Genomic DNA, 21941 nt, shown 5'->3' with positions numbered 1-21941 from the left:
AAATTCCTAAGAATCGCAGTTAATGCTCCTTGGTTCATAAGAAATAGCCAATTGCATCGCGAATTACATATGGAGTCAATAGAGGATCACATCAAAAAATGGTTCATGAAGTTCCACTCCCAGTTGCCGACATTTAAGGAGCAGTGACCTACAACCTGGGAAACCCAACCTCAACCCGAATACTGAAGCCCATTCTCACTGCAGGACATTCTTTTATAAATTTTAATAAATATAAAATTAATTCATAGTCACACTACCTTTATTTTACTTTTTATTATTACTCATTTTATTTATTCATTATTTTTTTTCTATTTTCTTCTCTCGTCCCTTTTTCAAATTAATTTGTTTCTTTTTACTATTAGAGGGCAATTGTTTGTTTTATTTAAGTGTACCAATATCATTATTTTTTGTTATTAATTTTACTTTCCTTTTTTCATTAATAAGCATTATTCTTATCTATTTATTTATTTTTTTTTCTTCTTTTAATAATAACATTGTTTATAGTTAGGGGTGTCTTTTGTACGAGACTATACCCCCCCCCCCATAATCAACTGTTAAAATATATATATTGACGATTATATCAATCTTTTAAGGCCCACCAGGCAGATCTGGTATAAAATAAAATATATATAATGTTAAATGCATAAGAGCTCCTAGCGGATTTTTTGAGCAACTTCTTTTATAACCTTTCCTTCCTAAATTTCATGTTATCGTTTACTTCCAAGTTTTGATAAACATGGAGCAAGTAACAAAACACAACAAACAAAACGGTGACGAGTTCAGCTGCTGTGTTGCGTGACATCATTTTCCATTTAGCAAACCTATAAACAGACTCTCAACCATGTTATATGTTATATCGTTTTACTATGGTAAGAGAAGGAAATATTTCTTCATTTAACAAGTTAAACTAAAGATCATGAATACCCCTTATATCTTCAAATTTGCAACTTATATATAAATCAAATAATTATTCTTAATTACATATGCCCGTATCGAAAAATCCCTCAGAGACGATTTTCCTATGAAAATTAATTGGGAGAGATAGCAAAATCTAAAATTTCCCAACAATTTTTACTGATTTTTCTAGTTATTTTGAATTTTTTTAATTTTTCCAACTCTTTCGTGTTTGAACTTTTTGTATATCTGTCCTGTATGTTGGCATTTGATAGAAATAATTTACTTTTCTATTAAAACACAAACATCGCATCGACTAATTTCTTGAGAAATATGCTTTTACAGATTAAAGTAGGTTTAAAATTTCCTAACTTTTTAGATTTTCAAAATATTGGAGAGTGTCTCCGATTCCCCCTCCCCAAACTTCCAAAACGACACTTAATGTAAAGTATGGTTACTCGACTTTATATGGATAAGCTAAAAAAATCGTATCGAATGCAAACTATCGATACCGGTGTAATAAGTGTCAAATCACCATAGTATCCAAAGTATCGATACTTTTATCGCTAGTGTCAAAAAAACAATACGATCGATATGACAGAGTATCAGAAGTATCGAAACGTCCATATGCTTAGGATGAAGTTTCTGAGGCCTAAAAACCTGGTTTGAGTTATGGTATCCTTCTCTTAGACCAATAATATATTAAAGTTAATGATAAGAGATGATGAGAACGGACCAATTGATGTCTCTGAAATAGATTCAAATGAAGAAAATTATCGATTATAATATGGAATATACCTTATTTTAAAGAATGTAGAATAAATTTTTCAGATAATATTGTTGGGGGGAGGAGAGGATAAAGTAACGTTGTAACAGTATTATATGGGAGGGGACAGAACGTCATATATAAATTAGTAGTTCATTAATCAATTTTTTACTTAATTTTACTGAGTGAATCGTTTTAGAACATATAGATGGGAAATCGTAGGAGACAATAAAAAAAGTTTAATTCACCTTTTGAGAGTCTGTTGTTAAGTCTCCATATTTTCCATAAAATAAAATTTCATTATTATCAATGATGTCTACTTAACTTTTTATGGTTCACTTTACGTAAATGACTGAAATATTGAGGTTAGGATCAGAGACATTCGAATTTGTGTCCAAAAACGACACTCAAGTACCACAAATTCAGGCCTGTACTTGCCAAACCAAAGAACTCATTCACAGGTTTGTGCAAGTGCGAATTGGCTATATTTTTGGCAAATGTGTAGAAGTTTAATTAAGGTTATTTATAATTAAATCTCTTAAGATAAGAAAAGGATAGTGATTTACAAATCAAATAAACAAGGTTTAATTTTTTTTATTTTATTGTATTGATTATTCATGATTTATATTAATATATATATTTTTTTTTTGTAGCTCCAGTGGAAGAAGGAACCTCACATGCATTACAGATTAGCGATTCTTTAGGAGGTAACTAATTATCCATATTTTTTAATAAATATAAATTTAAATTGTAATTATATACTTTAAGCTAATAGCAATATTTAAAAACCGTCTGAAATTGAAAAAAAACAAAAACATGAAACCCGCCACTCTCGCCCTCCATGGTAGCCTTACTTATCTGACTTGTCAGACAATTATAGCGAGTAGGTTGGTCGATGTACATGTCACAATCTCACAACAGATCATAACAAAAATAAGGCAATCCTTGCCGAACAAACTCGCCTCACTTAGACTCTCAGAGAGCGACGGTCCTGTATCACTTTTGAAATATTTGCTTAAAACGAAGAGGAGACTTTAAGATATTTAAATCGAGCAATATTTAAAAAGCGCCTGAAATTGAAAAACATCGTGAATAATATAATACATAAAATATTTATACACTTTATTTTAAATCAGAAATCAACAGTGTTATACTCGCTGCCGAACTAAATGCAATAGCACCAGCACTTCACTTCTGTTTGTCTTTGAACCACACCAACATAACAATAACTACAGATTCATTAAGCTCGTTAAGTGGTTTAGATTGAATGTATCCAGAGCTTCCGAAAATTTCCTGCATCCATTTTTACATAAATACTTTGCAAAATATGTAATATCAGTTACATTTATATGGGTTCCAAGCCATGTAGGAATCTGAACCAGCCGATCACACTGCAAGAGAAGCACTCGCGCTTCCGGGACGGGGTATAGCAATTATAACTCCATCAGAAATGAGCAATCCTCTTGAAAAAGAAGTCAAATATAAATGGTAATCTTTGTGGAATGAATGCTCAATGTGTAAATTAAAAATTATTAAAAAGGATGTCAAGCCCTGGGGTACCTCCAACTAGGAGGTTGTACTGACCAGGCTGAGAATAGGTCAAACGAGGCTCACCCACTCCTATCTTATTTCAAAAGAAACTCCTCCGAACTGCCAGTATTGCAACAACAATCTAACAATAAGCCATAATTTCCAACAATGCCCATATTTCACACCACACCTCAATAACTTAGGACTAAACCCAGATATTTCAAAAACCCTCCGAGACGATAATAAAACAATAGAATTAGTGTAGAGTTTCAGTTTCTAAAATCACAACAATTATTGGCAAAAATATAACATTGAACAGAAGAAAAAAAATAAATAAAATAATAAATAATCAAACTAAAAAATAAATAAAATTAAATGAATATAACCAAAATTAAATAAAATATAAATGGCGTTGATGACCAATGAAGTTTGGCGCCACTAAACAAACAGTGTTAATACTGTAATAATATTTTCTAACTAAATGAAGGTTCAATTCCTAATATCCCTTAACCTATTCCAAGGCCACAACATAATTTATGTCCAATGGAAGCTAAGTAATGAAACAAGCACAGCCCCTTATTTCAAACCAAGTCGCATAAGACTTGGACACATAGAAAGGATTGAAGAAGATAGAAACCCAAGGTCTATTATATAGCCAACCGAGAGGCAAAGAAGGAGAGAAATGCCCAAGTTGTGATGGGTCAATGATGTCGAGTGCAATCTGTAGAAGATTGGACAATGGAGGAATTGGAGGAATCGAGCTGATGATAGAGGATAGGAGTACATTGTTTTGGAGTTACAAGGACTGTAGGTCCATTGGAAAAAAATAATCATAAAATAACTTTAAATTAACAATAATTTCAATATTTATTAAAAATTGATCCACTAAAATAAAATAACATATATTTCATTCATTCATTCTATCATTTCAATCAAGATAGTTTTTGAATCCCTTACATGTACTCTGGTCTTAAAAACATTTTTCTATTACAATTTGGGTCTAAATTTGTTTGAAATAATATATTTAGTTTCCTGGTTTTGTTTTTTTAGTACCTGTTCATCTACTTACTATTTATCTATGTATGAAACCCATTTGGATTTTTCACTTAAAATAAATTAATAGATATGGATATTTAAGATAAACACTTAAATAACTTAAATATAATATAATATACTTATATTATGCAATCACAACCAGTCTAAAAGAGAAAAAAGAATATATGCTTGAAGAAGTTTGTCGGGGGGGGGGGTGCGGTCAGCAAAGAACAACATAAATAAACAAAACCATATTTATTTATTTTATACCGACGTTTCGACCTGAGTTTCAGGTCTTCATCAGGGGTTGTGGCGTAGAGGAGGGAAGATTAGTACTTCCAAAAGATTAGTACTTAAAAAAGAATATAATTGGTTGATAAATTTTTAAGAAGGCTTATTCTCATTAACTTTCTTTTCTCTGTTGTATTATATATTCATGTGTAGTTTAATTTGTCAAAAATTAAGGGTAATTAATTTTTATAAATGGAATAAATTATTTTGAATTCTATTATTCATGTCGGTGGCAATGTTAATAATATTTTATTTATTTATTTTTTCTTTTAGATGGACGAGGATGTTATTATAATTTTGAACATTACGGAGAAGGAGATCGGATTTTAACAAACGAACCATGCCTGAACTGTACTTGCCACAACAGGATGCTCATGTGTTATCTCAGGGTCTGTCCTTTTACGAAGGCCATCGGTCAAGATTGCACTGTCGAGAAGAAACCTGACCAATGCTGTCCTGTCATTACCTGCCCTCAAGGTAAGAGAATGCTATATATTTATTTTAAACAATTATTTCAATGACATCGCTAAATTAAATAGTCAAGACTAAAAAGTAATTTAATTTTTGCTTTAGTTCCAGTGGCATTACTGACAAGCTCCACCACTTCAGAGGCACCGCTGACAACTACAGCCCTAGGAAGACTTGATAGTTACGGTTGTTTGTTGGAAGACAACACATTCTATGCAGATGGTGCACAGGTAAATAATATATCACTACACTAAGGATTTTAACATAAAATGGAGGATGGTGTTCAATTCTCGTTAGGATTTTTTAAAAGTTTTGCAGTTCGGACAAAGTATTCCAGTCCACAGTAAAACCAATAGATACAAATTAAAACAAAATAATTGTGGCACTACTAAAGCAAAGCTGCTATATATTCAATCTATTTTATTTTCTTCAAGTTGCACCTTGAAAAAACTTGATTAGATAGATTGTTTATTGGCAAATATATATATCTTTTAGCTATGAAGTTGTTGGCCCATTTGGTGCCCAGTTTTTAGTATTGAATGACAATGAAAGCATGTATGATCTTAATATAATTTAATAATACTACAAATTTTTTTTTCTTAATACATAATTAAATAGTTATTTCTAAAATCTAAAACAATATAAAAAAGTGTATATCTTAATATGATTTAATAATTTAATAACACATCGAATTAAATTTTGATTTCTAATAAATAATTATTCCTAATACTACATAAATAATTAAATAATTATTTCTAAAGCTATACAAATAATTAAATAATCATTCCTAAAACAATATAAAAAAGTGTTCAACTTAGTATGATTTAGTAGTTTAATGGCATAGCGAATTAAATTTTTATTCCTAATAAATAATTCAATAGTTATTTTGATTCCTAATGCTATATAGATGATTAAATAGTTAATCCTATAATACAACATAAAAAATTTACATCTTAATATAATTTAAAGATATAATGAATTATGGTTTTGGTATTTATTAAGTAGTAATCAGTTTGTTACACAAATTATTTGGATTTGTTGTTAATTTAATTATATATAGTTTTTACTTGATTATATTTTTTAATTAAAATTTTCAAATAAATTTCAAAATTTTTCACAGGTTCCTTCAGATCCACGAAAACCATGCGAGCTGTGCTACTGTATCAGGAACCATACCGCATGTGTGATGCAAGAATGTACTCTTAATGTTGAAGGCTGCAAACCAGTTTACCAAGAAGGTGTCTGCTGCCCTGTCCGCTATGACTGTGGTATGTTTATTATAAATAAATTAAAGAGTTACCGAAACTATGTTTCATTTTAAATCCTTCTAATTGAATGTATAGATCCATGAAGAATAAATAACTGTCCAATATAAGTAAAAGTCTTGATCAGTGATTCCCAAAGTGAGAAGCGATTCAAGGGGGCGGTGATGGCCACAGATACATTTGGGGTGCGATAAATAACAAGTCGTCACTGTCAACAATATTACTGCTGACGAAAATAGGGCCTAGAATTACTAAATTGGTAGCAGCACACCCAGTTTGTCCTTCTCATTAAGATGATTTCCAATGTTTTAAGTCTTTTTTGTATTACGTTCTATTCTGAGTTCAATAAATAGTTTCATGATTCCAAAGTTCAATGTTCCTAATTTGCACCTTTCTTTCCTATATTTTACGAAAAAGGTAGAAACATTAATACATATATATTTCCTGTTAATTGCATTAACATTAAAAAAAAATATATTTCCAGGGGGCGCCAAGTAATATTTTTCCTGAAAAGGGGGGAGGTAGGACAAAAAAGTTGGGAACCACTTGTCTAGATTTTTGAATAATTCTAATGCCTCACATAGTAGGATCTGTTAATCATTCCTACATACCAACAGATATTCATAACAGCTCTAATATTTATTATGAAATATTGGGGCCAGTAAAATGAAATAGAAAAATAAAAATTCTGTACCACTACCCATGAAGGATTTCTCCAGTTCAATACTTTGTAAGGGGATACTGTTTATATATACTGTGGTTAGAAATACGCTCAATCCTCAAGTTTTCCTGTGACGAATATATTTTTGGGTTGACCTAGCCAAAATTCAATTTTTTATAGATCTCTAGAAAAAATCAAACATATAATATAAGAAGATGGTCAGGGTTGTGGTCAAAAAACTGCAATTTTTGACTGCAACCCTGACCGTCTTCTTATATTTAAGTTTTACGGTTAAGCATATATACATACATAGAATATTTTTTTTTTACAAATACAAAAAAAAATGTTCAAAAGCTATAAATGTTCACAAATTATCAAAACAAAAACCTCATAATATCACAACATATTGTAATAATTAAAAATTATTTAAAATAAAATAAATTGAAATTTGATATTTTTTGACTTAATTCTCATATCTAAAAGATAGTTTGGGTTCAAATGAAAAGCTTTATTATTTAAAAGATAGGAAAATTTTATTTAAATTTTATAATATAATTAGACTCTTAATCTCAGGGCGGGTTTCTAGGCAATCAGAAACTGACACTTTTACTATTAACACTTAATTAAATTAATATCTCTTTTACACATATATTTAAATTTAGGTATAACAAAAACTTGTCTCGATGTTCCATATAAACATCGATTGTCACACAACAGTTCTGGATTTTTGCAAATGATTTCCTTTCTGAATATTATTCTTTAGCACTATTTCTTGACTTCTATTTTTTCTTAAATTTACTGCATTTTCAATTATGATGGGAAGTTAAAATAGAGTTTTTTAAAATATTTGAATCTGCTCAACATGACCAATTCTTTATTCAAATGATGAACAACACTACCTCACACAACAGCAATAGAGGAATTGCTCGAAAAAAAACTCCATGTGTTTACTTAATCTCCTAGTTTCAATTTTTAGTAGGCCTTCCATTCTGATGCTATGACCTGCCCATTTCATTTTTTCTTCTTTTAATTTCATTGTTTTTTCCTTATATTGTTCTGCTAATCGAATTATAAATATTTTTATTTGAAGATTACAAAGCTTGTTTTTATTTTTCTAGATTATGATGATGTGGCAACCACACCCAAACCCACAATAGGTCTTGTAACAACACCAGGAGGACCAAGTGACTGCCTTCACAACGGCCGTATTTACCATGACGGTGCAATGGTCATGAAAGATGAGAAAGCTCCGTGTGAACACTGTTATTGTATGAGAGGAGACATAGTCTGTGCAGTTCAAGAATGTGGTACTCCACTCGAGGGAACCAACTGTACACCAATGGAACCTAAGCCTGGCCAGTGTTGTCCTAATTATGAATGCAGTAAGTTTGCTTTGAACTAAATCAATCAATAAATGTGATACAACTATTAATTAATGTTTTAATGTAATTAATATTATTGTATTTTATAGCTAATGGAACTTTCTCAACTGAAAATTACTTTAATGGATTATCATCATCGACTGAAACATTACAAGAATCTCCTGTGACAGAATCAACCAAAAATGATAAACCTGATTCTGATGAATCAAGTAATGAAGCCTCTTCTAATGAGTCAAGTGAAGAGAGTAATGAAGGATCTGGGTCAGAAGAATCTAAACCTGTACCTGAAGAACAAAGCAACCATAATGCACTAGAAACATCTTCCACAGCTCCAGAACAGTCAGAAGTTTCTAATGACTCAACAGCTTCTTCTTCTGATGAACATTACACAAAGCAACCTGACACAGATGAACTAGTAACATCTGAAACACCAGTTCAAGAAACTGTTAATGGACAAGCAGGAGATTCAATTTCCGAAGCAACCCAGGATCAAGATGTAACTCATCCACATGAAGCAACCCATAATTTAGGAGAAGAACAAGACCAAGACCATGAAAATACTCCTAAACAAGATGCTCACATTGAACAAGAAGATGAAACAACCCAAAAACCTGAAGTTGTTCCAGAACAAGATGTCACCAATGGTCAAGAGCCAACTCATGAACAAGAAGAGGTCACCCATCAAACAGACATTACACATATACCGGAGCCCACCAATGAACAAGAAGCTACTCATGAACAAGAGCCTAGCCAAGAACCAGATGATACCACTCATGCACAAGAGGCAACCCATGATCAAGTGGTAACACAAGAAACTCCTGAATCTGATGCTCCCAAAGAACAAGAGACATCTGAAGATAAAGATGTGACACACCAACAAGACACAAATGAACATGAAGTAACCCCTACACAAGAAGAGGTGACTCATGCACCAGCTATCCATGAACAGGAGACTTCAAACGTACAAGATGTAACCCCGGTACAAGAAGAGGCTACTCATGTACCCGATGTTATTCATGAACAAGAAACCCCAAATGTACCAGATGCTACTCATGAACAAGATGTAACCCATGTACAAGAAGAGGTTACCCATACACCAGACATTATCCCTGAACAAGAGACTACTCATGGACAAGATGTGACCCATATATCAGAAGCTACTCATGCCCCAGATGTTGTTGATGAACATGAGAACCCTAGTGTGCTTGATGATACTCATGAACAAGATGCAACTCATGTCCAAGAAGATGTCACTCAGCTTCCAGAGGTTACTCACGAACAAGATTCTCCTGTTGAGCAAGAGGCTACACATGAACAAGATGTGACTCATGTTCAAGAAGAAGTAACTCAACTTCCTGAAGTTACCCATGAACAGGATTCCACTAATGTACAGGAGGCTGCTCATGAACAAGGTGTAACCCATGTACAAGAAGAGGTTACACAAGTGCCAGAAGTTACCCATGCTCCTCTGGTGTCACATGAGCATGAAACCTCCCATGTACCAGAGGCTACACAGGAGCAAGAGGTTTCAAATAAAGATGCCACTCAAGAACAAGAAGCAACAAATGAGCAGGAGGTCACAAATGCTCAGGAAGCAATCGTAGAACACTCAACAGTAAAACAAGAAATTCAGACACAAGCTCCTGTGGAAGTAGTAAAGGATTCACAGGTAACAAATGAAATTCCAGAGTCAACTCCTCATGAACAATCTGAACCTTCAACTGAAGAGCCGGCCGTAGAAGTGGCAAGAGTACCCGGAGAAGGGAGTTGTCTTGTAGATGGAAAAACATATGCGCATAACTCTATCATTGCTTCTGAAAATCCCTGCCATGAAGAATGTAGGTGTTACAGCTCAATTGTTACCTGTAAAACAAAAGAGTGCCCTCCTGCTCCAACCCAATATGAACATTGTGAGCCTGTGATTACTCCTGGTTCTTGTTGCCCGACCTACTTGTGTGGTAAGCATTATTTATAACATCATGAGATTAATGAATTTGAATATTTTAAAATAAAAAGTCTATTTATATTTATTTTTATTTTTATATTTTAACAGATCAGAAGCCATCAGATGCCCCAGAGGCCCACAGTCAACTATCTGACCAAACAGGTGATGCTCCTCACAGTGATGTGTCAGATGAAATAACAAATGATAACATTGGTACAACACAGGCATCTATTGAAAGTGAACACAAAGATGATTCGGTTGCACCAGTTGTAGAAGGAATCCCTTCGGAAACTTTACATCCAGGATCAGATGAGAATGCAGTACCAGCTGGACAACCTGAGGAAAACCAACATGAACCTGACATCCAAACAACAGAACACACAGGTACATCAGCTGATATTCCTTCAAATATTAATGAAGATGAAAATGTCAATTCTCATGTTGTCCATGGTGGGGATGCAGCAATACATGAAGGACAGCTAGAAGCAATAGATGACCAAGTTGAAAGCGGAAACAGGCCTCATCCATCAGAAGATACAACAGCTATTCCAATCATTCCAGAAAAACCTGTAGAAGAAACACAAGAAACAGTAACATCACAAGAACCTGAAACACCAATTGTAGACCATACTGAAGAAGCCCCGGTGAAACTTGATGATGAATCTGTACCAGCTTCAAGTTCTCCAGACATACCTCTAGATGCTACTTCTAGCCCAAACCTTAATGGAGAGGAATCTGCTGCAGCTCAAGGAACAAATATTGTTGGGTCTGAAGATTCTGAAAAAATTCACCCAGAAATTCAAGAAACAACTGTAAATTATGTACCCGAAGAAACAACTGCCCATCAAGATTTACAAGAAACTCATGATTCCTCTGTCCCTTCAGCTGATAATGTGGATGCGGAAGGAAATAATAATGATGTTTCTTCCAGTGATTCCACTATAGATGAAAGCAAACATGAAGAAAGCATAGTGACGATTAAACCAACAGAAATTAGTTTACCTCAAGAATCAGAAGAAGTGAGTACAGAACATGACTATATTCCTACACAGGGTCCAGTTGGTATTCCAGATCAATCTCATTCTCAATACGATGATGATCCAGAACAAATACAGGGTGCTATTTTGTTTCAGCAAACTACCGAAGCAGAAAGTTTACCTGAGGCATCAACAGAAAATGTTGTTGTAAGTGAGGATCCACATGTACAATCAGTATCAAATGAAGTTCCTGATGAAAATCAGAACATAGTCACAGAAGAAAATGTACCCTCAGAGACAGAAAGTCCTCATCAACATGATTCTGATGCCGAAGCTAATCAGGTCTCATCAGTCAGTGTTGGAAACGATGAAATAGTTACTAGTTTACCTGAGGTCACTGGAGAAGTGTCATCTGAAACTATTTCAAAACCCTATTCTGAAGAAGCACCAAGCAGTCCAGATGAAAAAGCAACAGAGCCATCAGTAAATGAAGTTTCAGGTGAAGCAAATGATGGAACAAGTCATAGCGTTGAAGAAACAACAGATTCAGTGTTGCAAACAACTATTAGACAAGAAACTTTACCAAATGCTGAAACATCCCAAGATGAAAGTCAAACACAAGAGCCCAATAATATAGTAAGTTCTAGTACAGAATATGAGAAAGCTGATGTAACAACCCACACTCCAATTGCAAATGAAGACATCCCTGATAATGAAAATACTGATGAAAAATTAGAAAATGTAACACCTCACGAAAAACCAGAACAAACCTCAGAGGAAAATATTCATAATGATGAAGTAATAAATCATTCTGCACCTGTTCTTACGGATGAGGTACATTCCGAAGAGAAACCTGCAGAGGAAACCCATGAGCAAGATGTTGTAGAGCATGTAACACATGAAGTTACTTCAGAAACATCCACTGAACAAGTAAAGGCTGAAGAATCAGACTCACATATAGTACCTGAAGTTACAGATACTCCAGTCCATCACGATGAAAATAATGTACCATCAGATTCTTCCCCTCAAGTAATTTTTGAAGAAGTAACAGTTACTGGAATGCCATCGATAGAATCACATGTTACAGAAGGAACACTCGATCATTCAGTACACATAATTAACACTTTACTTGAAAGTGATTCTGTACATACAACTGAGCACCCTGAACCAGCAAAAGAATCTTCTGTTTCTAATGAAGTAGAGCCTTCTAATGAGCCTGTTAATACTGAAATTCCATCGGAACCTAGTGCAGAAACAGAAAAAACGATTGTTGAACAACCAGTAGAGGATAACACAGCACCTCCTAGTCAGGGAGCACAAGATGAAGAAGAGCCACACCAAGACACTACCTTCAGTCATCAAGAAATAAGTCCAAGTGAGCCATCAAACGAAGAAGTAGCCACAACTCAAAAACCAAGTGTAGAAGAGCCGTCACATCAAGAAAGTGTAAGCGAGGATGAAATTTCTCCTGCTACAGATGAGCCCAATCACACACTATCCAGTTCATCAGATCAAACAACTACAACTCCCATTACACATGATGCTAATGAAAATCTAAACCAAGTTGTCTCAGAAGAGAGCACCTCAGCACCAAATGATCTAGCTGAGACTGTAGCACCTGAACTACCAGCTCAAGCTTCAGATGATCAAAAGAATGTAGAAACTCCTTTATCAGAGGAGTCTCCTGCTACTCCTGATGAAACTTCCCAACCACTTGGTGATTTAAGTACAGAACCAGCTAATGTAGTATCAGAGCACGAAACTACAGCTATTCCTCCAGCAGAAACTATTCATCCTGTGATTCAACAAGAAACAAATCTTGGTGAAAATGATGAAGCTAATACTGTCAATGAAGCCCATACAGATGCTCCATTAGAGGATGAAAATGTAAGTGTTAGTGAAACAGAACAAAACCCTCCAGAAGTTCAAACTGATCATGAAGAAGTTCCTCATGAGGCTCATGAAGATTCATCTGTTGTAAGTCATGAACCCACAGAAATTGTTCCGACTACGGACAACAGCATTGTAACGAATGCTCCTGTTCAAACAGCACATGAAACCTCACAGGATGAAATCCAAACTGAATCTCCACCAGAACCAAACCAGAATGAAATATTACAACCGGAGACGACAGAAGCACCAGTGCAAAATCAGTCAGAAAATACATCTGAGGACAGTAGCCATTCTGATGATAGCATAGATACAGTTAAAGAAACTGCAACTGAAACTTTATCGGTTCAAACAGAGCCACCTGTTGAAAGCACTGAAGTTTCTTCATCTGATACCAAAGAACATTCATATGAAGTTTCTACTGAGCACTTAAATGAACCAGAACCTGAACCAAATGCAACTCCATCCTCTCCCAGTGTAGATCTTGAGAGTTCAACTCATGAAACAGTTATATCACAAACAGAAAATATTTTAACGTCTAGCACAGGTGGTTCTAATGAGCTGTTACAATCATCTGGAGGCAATGAAGATTCAACAACACAAACCCCTCAAGTCACTCATTTAGAACATGCTGCTCCACCAGCACCAGATTCAGATAGTCATATATTAGAAACTAATGAGAATGAAGGAGAATCCGCAACCCCAGCAGTAACAGAACAATCAACTACTGGAGGTCAAGCAATAATCAGTGATGATAATCAACAAAATGCTGACGAAAGTCACCATGACGATGTTCCACAAAGTCCTGCTGAAACTGAACCTGAACATCAACCTGAACCTGAACATCAACCTGAACCTGAACATCAACCTGAACCTGACCATCAACCTCAACCTGAACATCAACCTGAACCTGAACAACCAATTGTCAATGAGCCAGTTCCAGAAGTTACTGCAGTTCCTACTACTCACGTACCAGAGTTAGCAGAAACCTCACCTGGCTTCATAAATCATGAATCAAGCACAGTCCACCCTGAAACTCATTCTGATGCCTCAGCTTCTTCTGAACCCACAAATGAAGACGCCTCACCAAGTACAGAACATCCATTAATTGAAGAGACTTCTTCAAGTACAGAACATACAGTAATTGAAGAGACTTCTTCAAGTACAGAACATCCATTAATTGAAGAGGCTTCTTCAAGTACAGAACATCAATTAATTGAAGAGACTTCATCAAGTACAGAACATACAGTAATTGAAGAGATCCAAACTACTCCAAAAGAATCAGTTCCAGAAACTCAGAAAGTAGAAATCGACAAAGAAACAGAAAAGCCTGCAGACAGTGTACCTGTTACAGAAAGTACTTCAAGTGTCCCACCAGCTCCTGAAAAAGCTGAAGAACATATAAGTTCTGAGCAGCCAGATGATCAGAGTTCAAACGTTCCGATAACTCATTCAACAGAAGCTGCACCTTTAAATGAAATTCCTTCAAGCTCAACGTATAAACCATCAATTGTCCCCCATGAGGAACCTTCATTCCCAACGTGGTCGCAAAAACCATTTGAACATCACACAACACCAGAACCTCACCCACCAGAAGAAAATCATTACCCATCTGGTTTCGATCCTGAGTACGAAGATGAGGAAGGAGTCAGCTATGGTCCAGGTACCTGCCGTTACGGTGGTAAAGTTTACCTGTCAGCTCAACAAATCCCAAGAGATGATCCTTGCGACTTCTGCTTCTGTTTCCGCAGTGACATAATCTGCCTTCAACAGAGTTGCCCACCTCCTATCAGAGGCTGTTATCAAGAAACAATTAAAGGTTTCTGCTGTCCAAGATACGAATGCCATGTATCCATGGCGACAATGTTGAACATGACTACAACTACAACAACAACAACCACTACATTACCTCCACACTTTTTAGCTCATGCATACAATGGCGCAGCAACGAAAGCAGGCTGTCAAGTGAAAGATGTAGCATACAGTGTGGGAGAAAGGATACCTTCCACATCTGGCCCTTGTTTAGAATGCAGGTAATTTAACTGTTTTATTTGCAAGTTTATTTTGTTTTTATGCTGCATAGACTATAATAAAATAGAAACATACAATTTATTACTTTTTATTTTTTAATAAATAAGTTCAAAAGTTTTTATTCAATTTCAAAAAAGAAATCCATTACTCCAATACATAGTCAAAACAAAACAAAAACTTTTGAACAGTATCATTATACATTATAATTTAGACCGATAGTTCTTAAAATTTGACCAATTTTAAACCATACAAATAAAATTGTTACAAGTCCCAGATATTTGCCTTAACTTGGCTACAAATGATTTTTCACAAGCATTATGCTTTCACAATTCATGATCAGTCACCATTAAGGATTTTTACTTACTATTATCATCTCAAATTAAAATATTTAATTAATAAATAAAAAGAAGATGGTCCAGGTGGGTTTAGATTAACTCAAATAATAAAAAAGCTATTTATTGTGTGCCAATTTTTCGCCCCACATTGCAAAGCTTCTTGAGGGCTGAAAAAGAAACAAATAATTAAAATAAGACAACAGATAGTATGAAATAAAGGTGAACTAAGTTATGGCTAAAAGTGATTTAAAATATGTGAAAATTTATATAAAAATAAACAAAGTAAATTAATGAAAGAACTGTTCAATTTTATATAAATTTTCAAATATTTTTAACCATACCTTAGTTTACCTTTATTTCATATTATCTATTCTCTTATTTTGTTATATTATTTTACTTGAAGAAGTTTGTCGGGGGGTGCGGTCAGCAAAGAACAACATAAATAAACAAAACAATATTTATTTATTTTATGCCAACGTTTCGACCTGAGTTTCAGGTCTTCATCAGGGGTTGTGTCACACATAACACAACCCCTGATGAAGACCTGAAACTCACACAACCCCTGATGAAGACCTGAAACTCACACAACCCCTGATGAAGACCTGAAACTCAGGTCGAAACGTCGGCATAAAATAAATAAATATTGTTTTGTTTATTTATGTTGTTCTTTGCTGACCGCACCCCCCGACAAACTTCTTCAAGCATTAATCTACGGTCAACTATCTACATCTCATTATATTATTTTAGTTTGGTTCGCAAAAAATAGGTTTTTTAACTATTTGAGTTATTCTGAATACACTCTGACCCTTCCATTATATATTACTTACGGTCAATTAACAGTCTTCAAATATTTAATTAATATTTCACATTAACGAATCTGTGATAAAACTGAATCATATTTTATTTTTGATGTTACAGATGTGGAGCAAACGGACAAATGAAATGCGATCCTACCATTTGCGGGCCACAGGAAGCGCTACTTAGGCAAGTAATGGACGCGGCAGTAAGCAGAAGAAGGTAAAATGAACAGCCCAAATCATAGGTGCCATTCTTAGCTCAAGTATTCACGACTGAACACACCTTGGTGATAGGGCTGTCACCTGCGGACTGATTTTTTATTGATATTTAAACTGGTCTTGGCACACCGACGAGCCATCAAAGGACTTTAGGCTTAGCTGCCTGCAGTGGTGTGTTTCAAAATATCTTCAATAGAATTAAAGGACTTGGTTCCGATGTTGTTAAAAGTATATAGGAACCGTAATTATATTCTAACAGCCTAAATTGTTTGATTGGTAGAAGTTTTGCCATTTTTTTTATTAAAATTAAAAATTGGACTATTTAATTAAGGCAAGTGAGTTATTTCTACCTCCTGAACATTAGGCTGCCGCTGTAAATGATAATTTTACTATTATTAGTTTGAATGTAGATTAAGTTATTTATGTATACCTATTTAAGAAAATGGAAAGTTTAAATTAAATTAATGTGATTTAGAAAGTATGATGTAAAGACAATAGCAATTCACAATCTCAATTAGTATCCTAAAATATTTTCCACTTTTTTATATCCTTGGTATTATAGATAATCTATAAATACCAATTTGTAACAATGTGAAATAAACATGTTCTTGTAAGTAGAGATTGTTATTTGACCTTTTCCCTCATTAAGTTTTTTTTTAAATTTATTTAATGATATATACAACTTTATCTACATTAAAATACATCCAGTAAATTTGATATTAGATTGTAATAATATGATACAGGCCTGTAGAGAAACTACCGCAAGCACTCAAATAATATTTCTACATTAGAAGATCTCGAGGCTATCTTCTTTTCAGGTGCCTCAGAGAATTGTCAGGAATGGAAGGAGTGGGGTTTGGGTGGTTAGGAGTTTATTATGGAGCATTAAGGTCTTTATGGATGATTTTATTTGTGACAAATTTAGGAACATTGAGAATTTTACAAAGGATTTTGGAAAAGAGAATCCGAAGGTTTAGTGGAGCTCCAAAGCTCAACTATCCTCATTAATTAAAGAAACCAATAAGCTAGTTGAAACATTGAGATAAAATTCAAGAGAGAAATACTTTATTTATTCATCTATGCTGCCTAAATACATTAGGTTGCCATCTCACACAGCATACTTATTAATCCGTAATCGGACATATATACATTACACATACATGGTATAATCATAAAAAAAAAGAGATACAATAATAGAATATAATAAACAATTTTTTTTCACCCCTAGTTTCCTTTTACAATCCATTTCGGACTGTACAACCAATACAAATGTTTCATTCATTCCTATTTTTTCTTTCTCATTTCTGCTCAATTATTCAATTCACCCAATAAATTCACTCTCCGGAATTCATCCTCCCAGATCCTCTTCAGTGACCCGCTAAAAAAATTCAATATTAGACAGTAATGTGAGATCAGACCATCATTCATAGTCATAGCAGTAGATCAGTCTACCAAGAACAAACACCTAGATACATTTTACGAGAATAAGAATAACACATAGATTAAAAGGAAAATATAATAAAAAAAAAACGGTTGGAAATGATAAAAAAAAAACGAATGGATAAATAAGTTTAAAAGAATAAAAGAATCTGTAAAGATAAAGAGAATGAAGAATTGATGCTTTTTTAGATGATTAGTGCTGTCTGTAGTGTACCACTCATAAGGTTGATTATTCTGCATCTACATGTTTGGCATTTGCCACAAATTCAAGACTTGTACATATGATTCGTAATCAAAAGAAGCAACAAACGTTTATATCCATATGCTTGTTATGTCCTTTTGAATTTTTTCAGCTATTACATTTGATTTACCCTATTTACTTTTTACTTACTTTTGCAGGTTTTTTCCCTCAATGGGTTGCCTGGCAAAGTCAGACTGTCCCTCCACTTCTCTCTGTCCCACCAGTCTTCCTCCTCTAGTCCCCTGTCAGCCATGTCCTGTATGCAGTCCTTCCACCGGGTTCGGGGTCTTCCTCTCCTCCATCTTCCTGGTTGTTCCCATTGCAGAAGTCTCTTCGGCCACCTATGTTCTGGCATCCGCTGACAGTGCCCATATTGTCAGTTGAGATGACCTATTCCAGAGGACTGGATGCAACATTCTATTAAAACTTCTTACTAGACCAGCTATGGTTCCTACTCACCATTCCCATCTATTGTCTGTTGCCTATGTGAAGGAGTCTACCTTCTTACACACACTTCCATCAATCTGAAGGTCCGCTCTTTACAGTTTACTGGCAGGTATTCGGTCTTATCAAAATTTATTTGTATATCTTGATTTACAATTACAATTACAATTACAATTTACTATTTCCATTATAAAAAAGGAAGAAAATAAAGATAAGCGAAATGAAATGTAAATATAAGTAATGCAAGTTGTAGACAATAATAATTCATATAAACAGTACTACATAACCAATAAATTTAACCTTGGTTCTAGAATTTTTATCAGAAACTTTATTCTAATTACCTATATATATTGTCTTTATAATGATATATTTGTTCTATGTTGAATCAAAAATAAACCACTTATACCACACAAAAATAAGTTAATTGACAAGATTTGAAACAAAATATTTACACAGAATTAATAGAATTTTAAAATATACAATCTCATACTATTAATTATTGAATCCTGAGGTTGCCGAAATTCTATAATAATTAAAACACACCAAAGGTCTTTGTAGGAAGAAAACTACATTCCGTAGAGAACTAGCCTACATATGTGAAGGGGATAGCAAGTCCTACAGTAATTACCTGTAGATCTTTGTAGGAAGGAAACTACACTCTGTTGGGAACAAGCCTACAGTCGTGAAGGGGATAGCAAGTCCTACAGTAACTAGCTGTAGGTCAATGCAGAAAGGAAAGCTCACTCCTTAGGGAACTAACGTACGATCATGAAGGGAGCAGTAAGTCATACAGGAACTAACTGTAGGTCTTCGTAGGATGGTAGCTTCACTCCGTAGGAACTAGCCTACAGTCGTAAAAGGGATAGCAAGTCCTACTGCAACTAACTGCAGGTTCTACGGCGGTTCAGGATGTTTAGGAATAAGGAGATATGCAGAGAAAGCAGATTAAAACAAAAGTCCATAGTAAATTTTCAAAAATTGCACTAAAATGTACTGATCCAAAATGTACATTAAGTACATTAAGCACTGCCTCCTAAGATGGTTCCCTAAAGCATTATAGTGTATAAATTTTGTGCTTAGTCAACTCTCTGGAATATTAATTGCCATTAATCGCAACATATAACATAGTTATTAATTTTTACAGCCAGAGTATTGACAAGAAATAAAACTTTCAATTTCCAATTGTTGCCTGATGACTGTAGTAGTTCTCATTGTGGCATTTAGATAGCATCATGTCATTTTCGTAATGGTCAAACAGCAGCTTCAGTGGTGACCAATAGATAGTAGCCAGATCGCTAGTTGAGTAGCAAGAGACCCATGCCATCAGCCTTGCTCTACAATAGGTGATGATGAATTTAGTCAATAAATTTTTCTAAGAAACTGGTTTTCTACCGTCCATCAAATAAGAAATTTAATTTAAGTAATCGGAGGTGTCCATATTTCTCTAATGATTGTTATGAGAAGATTGGTAAAAATGCTGGATTACCACCGAAGCCACTTCTAGCAAGGTTCAGTTTGCATTAAACCATATTGATTAGAGAAATTAAGTCAGGTCTTGTGTATTGTTGGATTAAGAACTATTATAAATAAAGCTCATGGAAGGTAGAGAGTGTGGTGATATTCAACATGGTGAATGATATTCATCATGGAATGTTGCTCCTGGAGTGAGTTACCATGGAGACTCAATGATGTTGGATCATAACGGAGGATAGAAAGTTGTTATACAATTAATAATTTTAAATTTTAAATACAGTAATAATAATTGTTTCACCTAACAAAATAATAAGAACATAGCAAGGGCAGAATCCATAATTTTACATTGTGAATAATAAAGAAGTTGTTGAATTCGAAACAAGGGATGATTTCAATTCATTGTAGGGTAGTAAATTAAAGTTTTGTGATGTACACACACTACATCATATTTTTACTTACACAATCCTTTGGTTTCTTTTTTTTTTGTAAGGTTTATATTCTTTCCTTGTGATAATTTCAAACTGAAATATTCAACTGAACTTTTGAAAATCACTTTTTTTTATGAAACTTATAAGTGATGTAATACCTTTGACGAGTATTTTAGTTGGGAAAACATATCATGTATATATAATAACCAGCAATATGATCAGCTTTCTAGTAATTGGTGAGGATCGAGAATTGTGGGTTAAATGGCTTTATGTTATATGTAAGTGTGCTAGTGCAGTATCCTTCAACTAGCTCTTTAGTTAATTCTAAGACACTTTTTCTATTACTAACAAGGTATTATTTATTTTTCCTTAAATTTTGAATTTCAGAACATAGGCACCTTTTGGGGCCCATGACATATTTATTTTTGGGATCCAGGATAGATTTATTTTTGAGGTCTGGAATGAATATAACTTTTTAGGACTTGGGCAGATTTATCTTTTATGCCCTGAGCCTGATACAATATTAAATTTTTGGCCAAATATGTAAGAACAATGTTTTCCTGCCTATCATAATTACAGTTGGTAAGGCTCATATGTAGCAACAGATCATTGTCAACGTGTATACATATGACAGTTAAATGTGGCAGTTAATACGACTGTTAGTCCACTGACACTAAATTTACTATTAACGATGAACAAAACTGTAACTATCAAACAGTTACACCACGAAAGTGGTGGCCAACATTTTTGCTGCAATAATTGAAACTGTACGATGGTTCATGAGGTATATACATGTGATAGTTAATGTGACAGTTGCTTCACTGACATTACTTGAACTATCATGCCAGAGCTAGTGCGACAGTACAATCATGATTGTAACAATTAATGGTATAACAATACTCCGAGAGGAGAAAAGTGGTTAGGGGTAAATACAAATGTATTAGAAGGGATATAATCAAGGTACTGAGTGGGTATTTCTGTATAAGCCAGGAGAATCGGCAGCGCTGATCACAATATATCAACTATCATACAAAATTCGATAATGGAGCCATACCAAAGAATGCCATCTGCCATTTCTCACCATCGCAGGGACTGTTACTGTTGAAGGAGCCTTTATCTCAAGGGAATATGGTTTCCCTCAAACCCCTTTCAGATTATTTTATAAGTGATTAGGTCTGAAACAGAGTCAACCTGGCCTATAGATTATGAATACTAAGTTAAGCTACTAGAATAAGAAAGTAGAGCAAGAGTAGACTCAGATAATAAAACTATAATTTTGAGTGGGAATGTATTGCTGACCTATAACCAGAGTTGGGCAACTAAGCTAAAATTTCCTTGGATACGATATTTATTTATCAATGATTCATTCATGAATAAGGGTCGTATCCATGGCAACTTTAGCTAACAATAAGGGTCGTATCCATGGCAA

At 34.3% G+C, this 21941-nt stretch overlaps 1 protein-coding gene across 5 annotated transcripts in view; it reads left to right on the top strand.

The window, feature by feature from the left end:
* Nucleotides 1-17100, top strand: part of tnc (tenectin) — a 173634-nt gene extending 156534 nt beyond the window's left edge. For 3 of the 5 annotated variants that reach the window (XM_067050885.1, XM_067050886.1, XM_067050887.1), the window contains 8 exons: nucleotides 2314-2367; nucleotides 4790-4993; nucleotides 5090-5214; nucleotides 6105-6252; nucleotides 8029-8292; nucleotides 8382-10250; nucleotides 10346-15137; nucleotides 16389-17100. In XM_067050885.1, coding sequence (XP_066906986.1) covers nucleotides 2314-2367; nucleotides 4790-4993; nucleotides 5090-5214; nucleotides 6105-6252; nucleotides 8029-8292; nucleotides 8382-10250; nucleotides 10346-15137; nucleotides 16389-16491 — 7559 coding nt within the window. In that variant the 3' untranslated portion in view covers nucleotides 16492-17100. The remainder of the gene's footprint in view (nucleotides 1-2313; nucleotides 2368-4789; nucleotides 4994-5089; nucleotides 5215-6104; nucleotides 6253-8028; nucleotides 8293-8381; nucleotides 10251-10345; nucleotides 15138-16388) is intronic. The other 2 variants (XM_067050889.1, XM_067050888.1) reach the window with 2 other exon arrangements.
* Nucleotides 17101-21941: the final 4841 nt, after the last annotated feature.

Source organism: Halyomorpha halys, unplaced genomic scaffold (genome assembly GCF_000696795.3).
Source record: "Halyomorpha halys isolate HHAL.00 unplaced genomic scaffold, Hhal_1.1 Scaffold160.1, whole genome shotgun sequence".
Taxonomy (NCBI): domain Eukaryota; kingdom Metazoa; phylum Arthropoda; class Insecta; order Hemiptera; family Pentatomidae; genus Halyomorpha; species Halyomorpha halys.
This window is presented reverse-complemented; position numbering and strand designations above follow the sequence as displayed.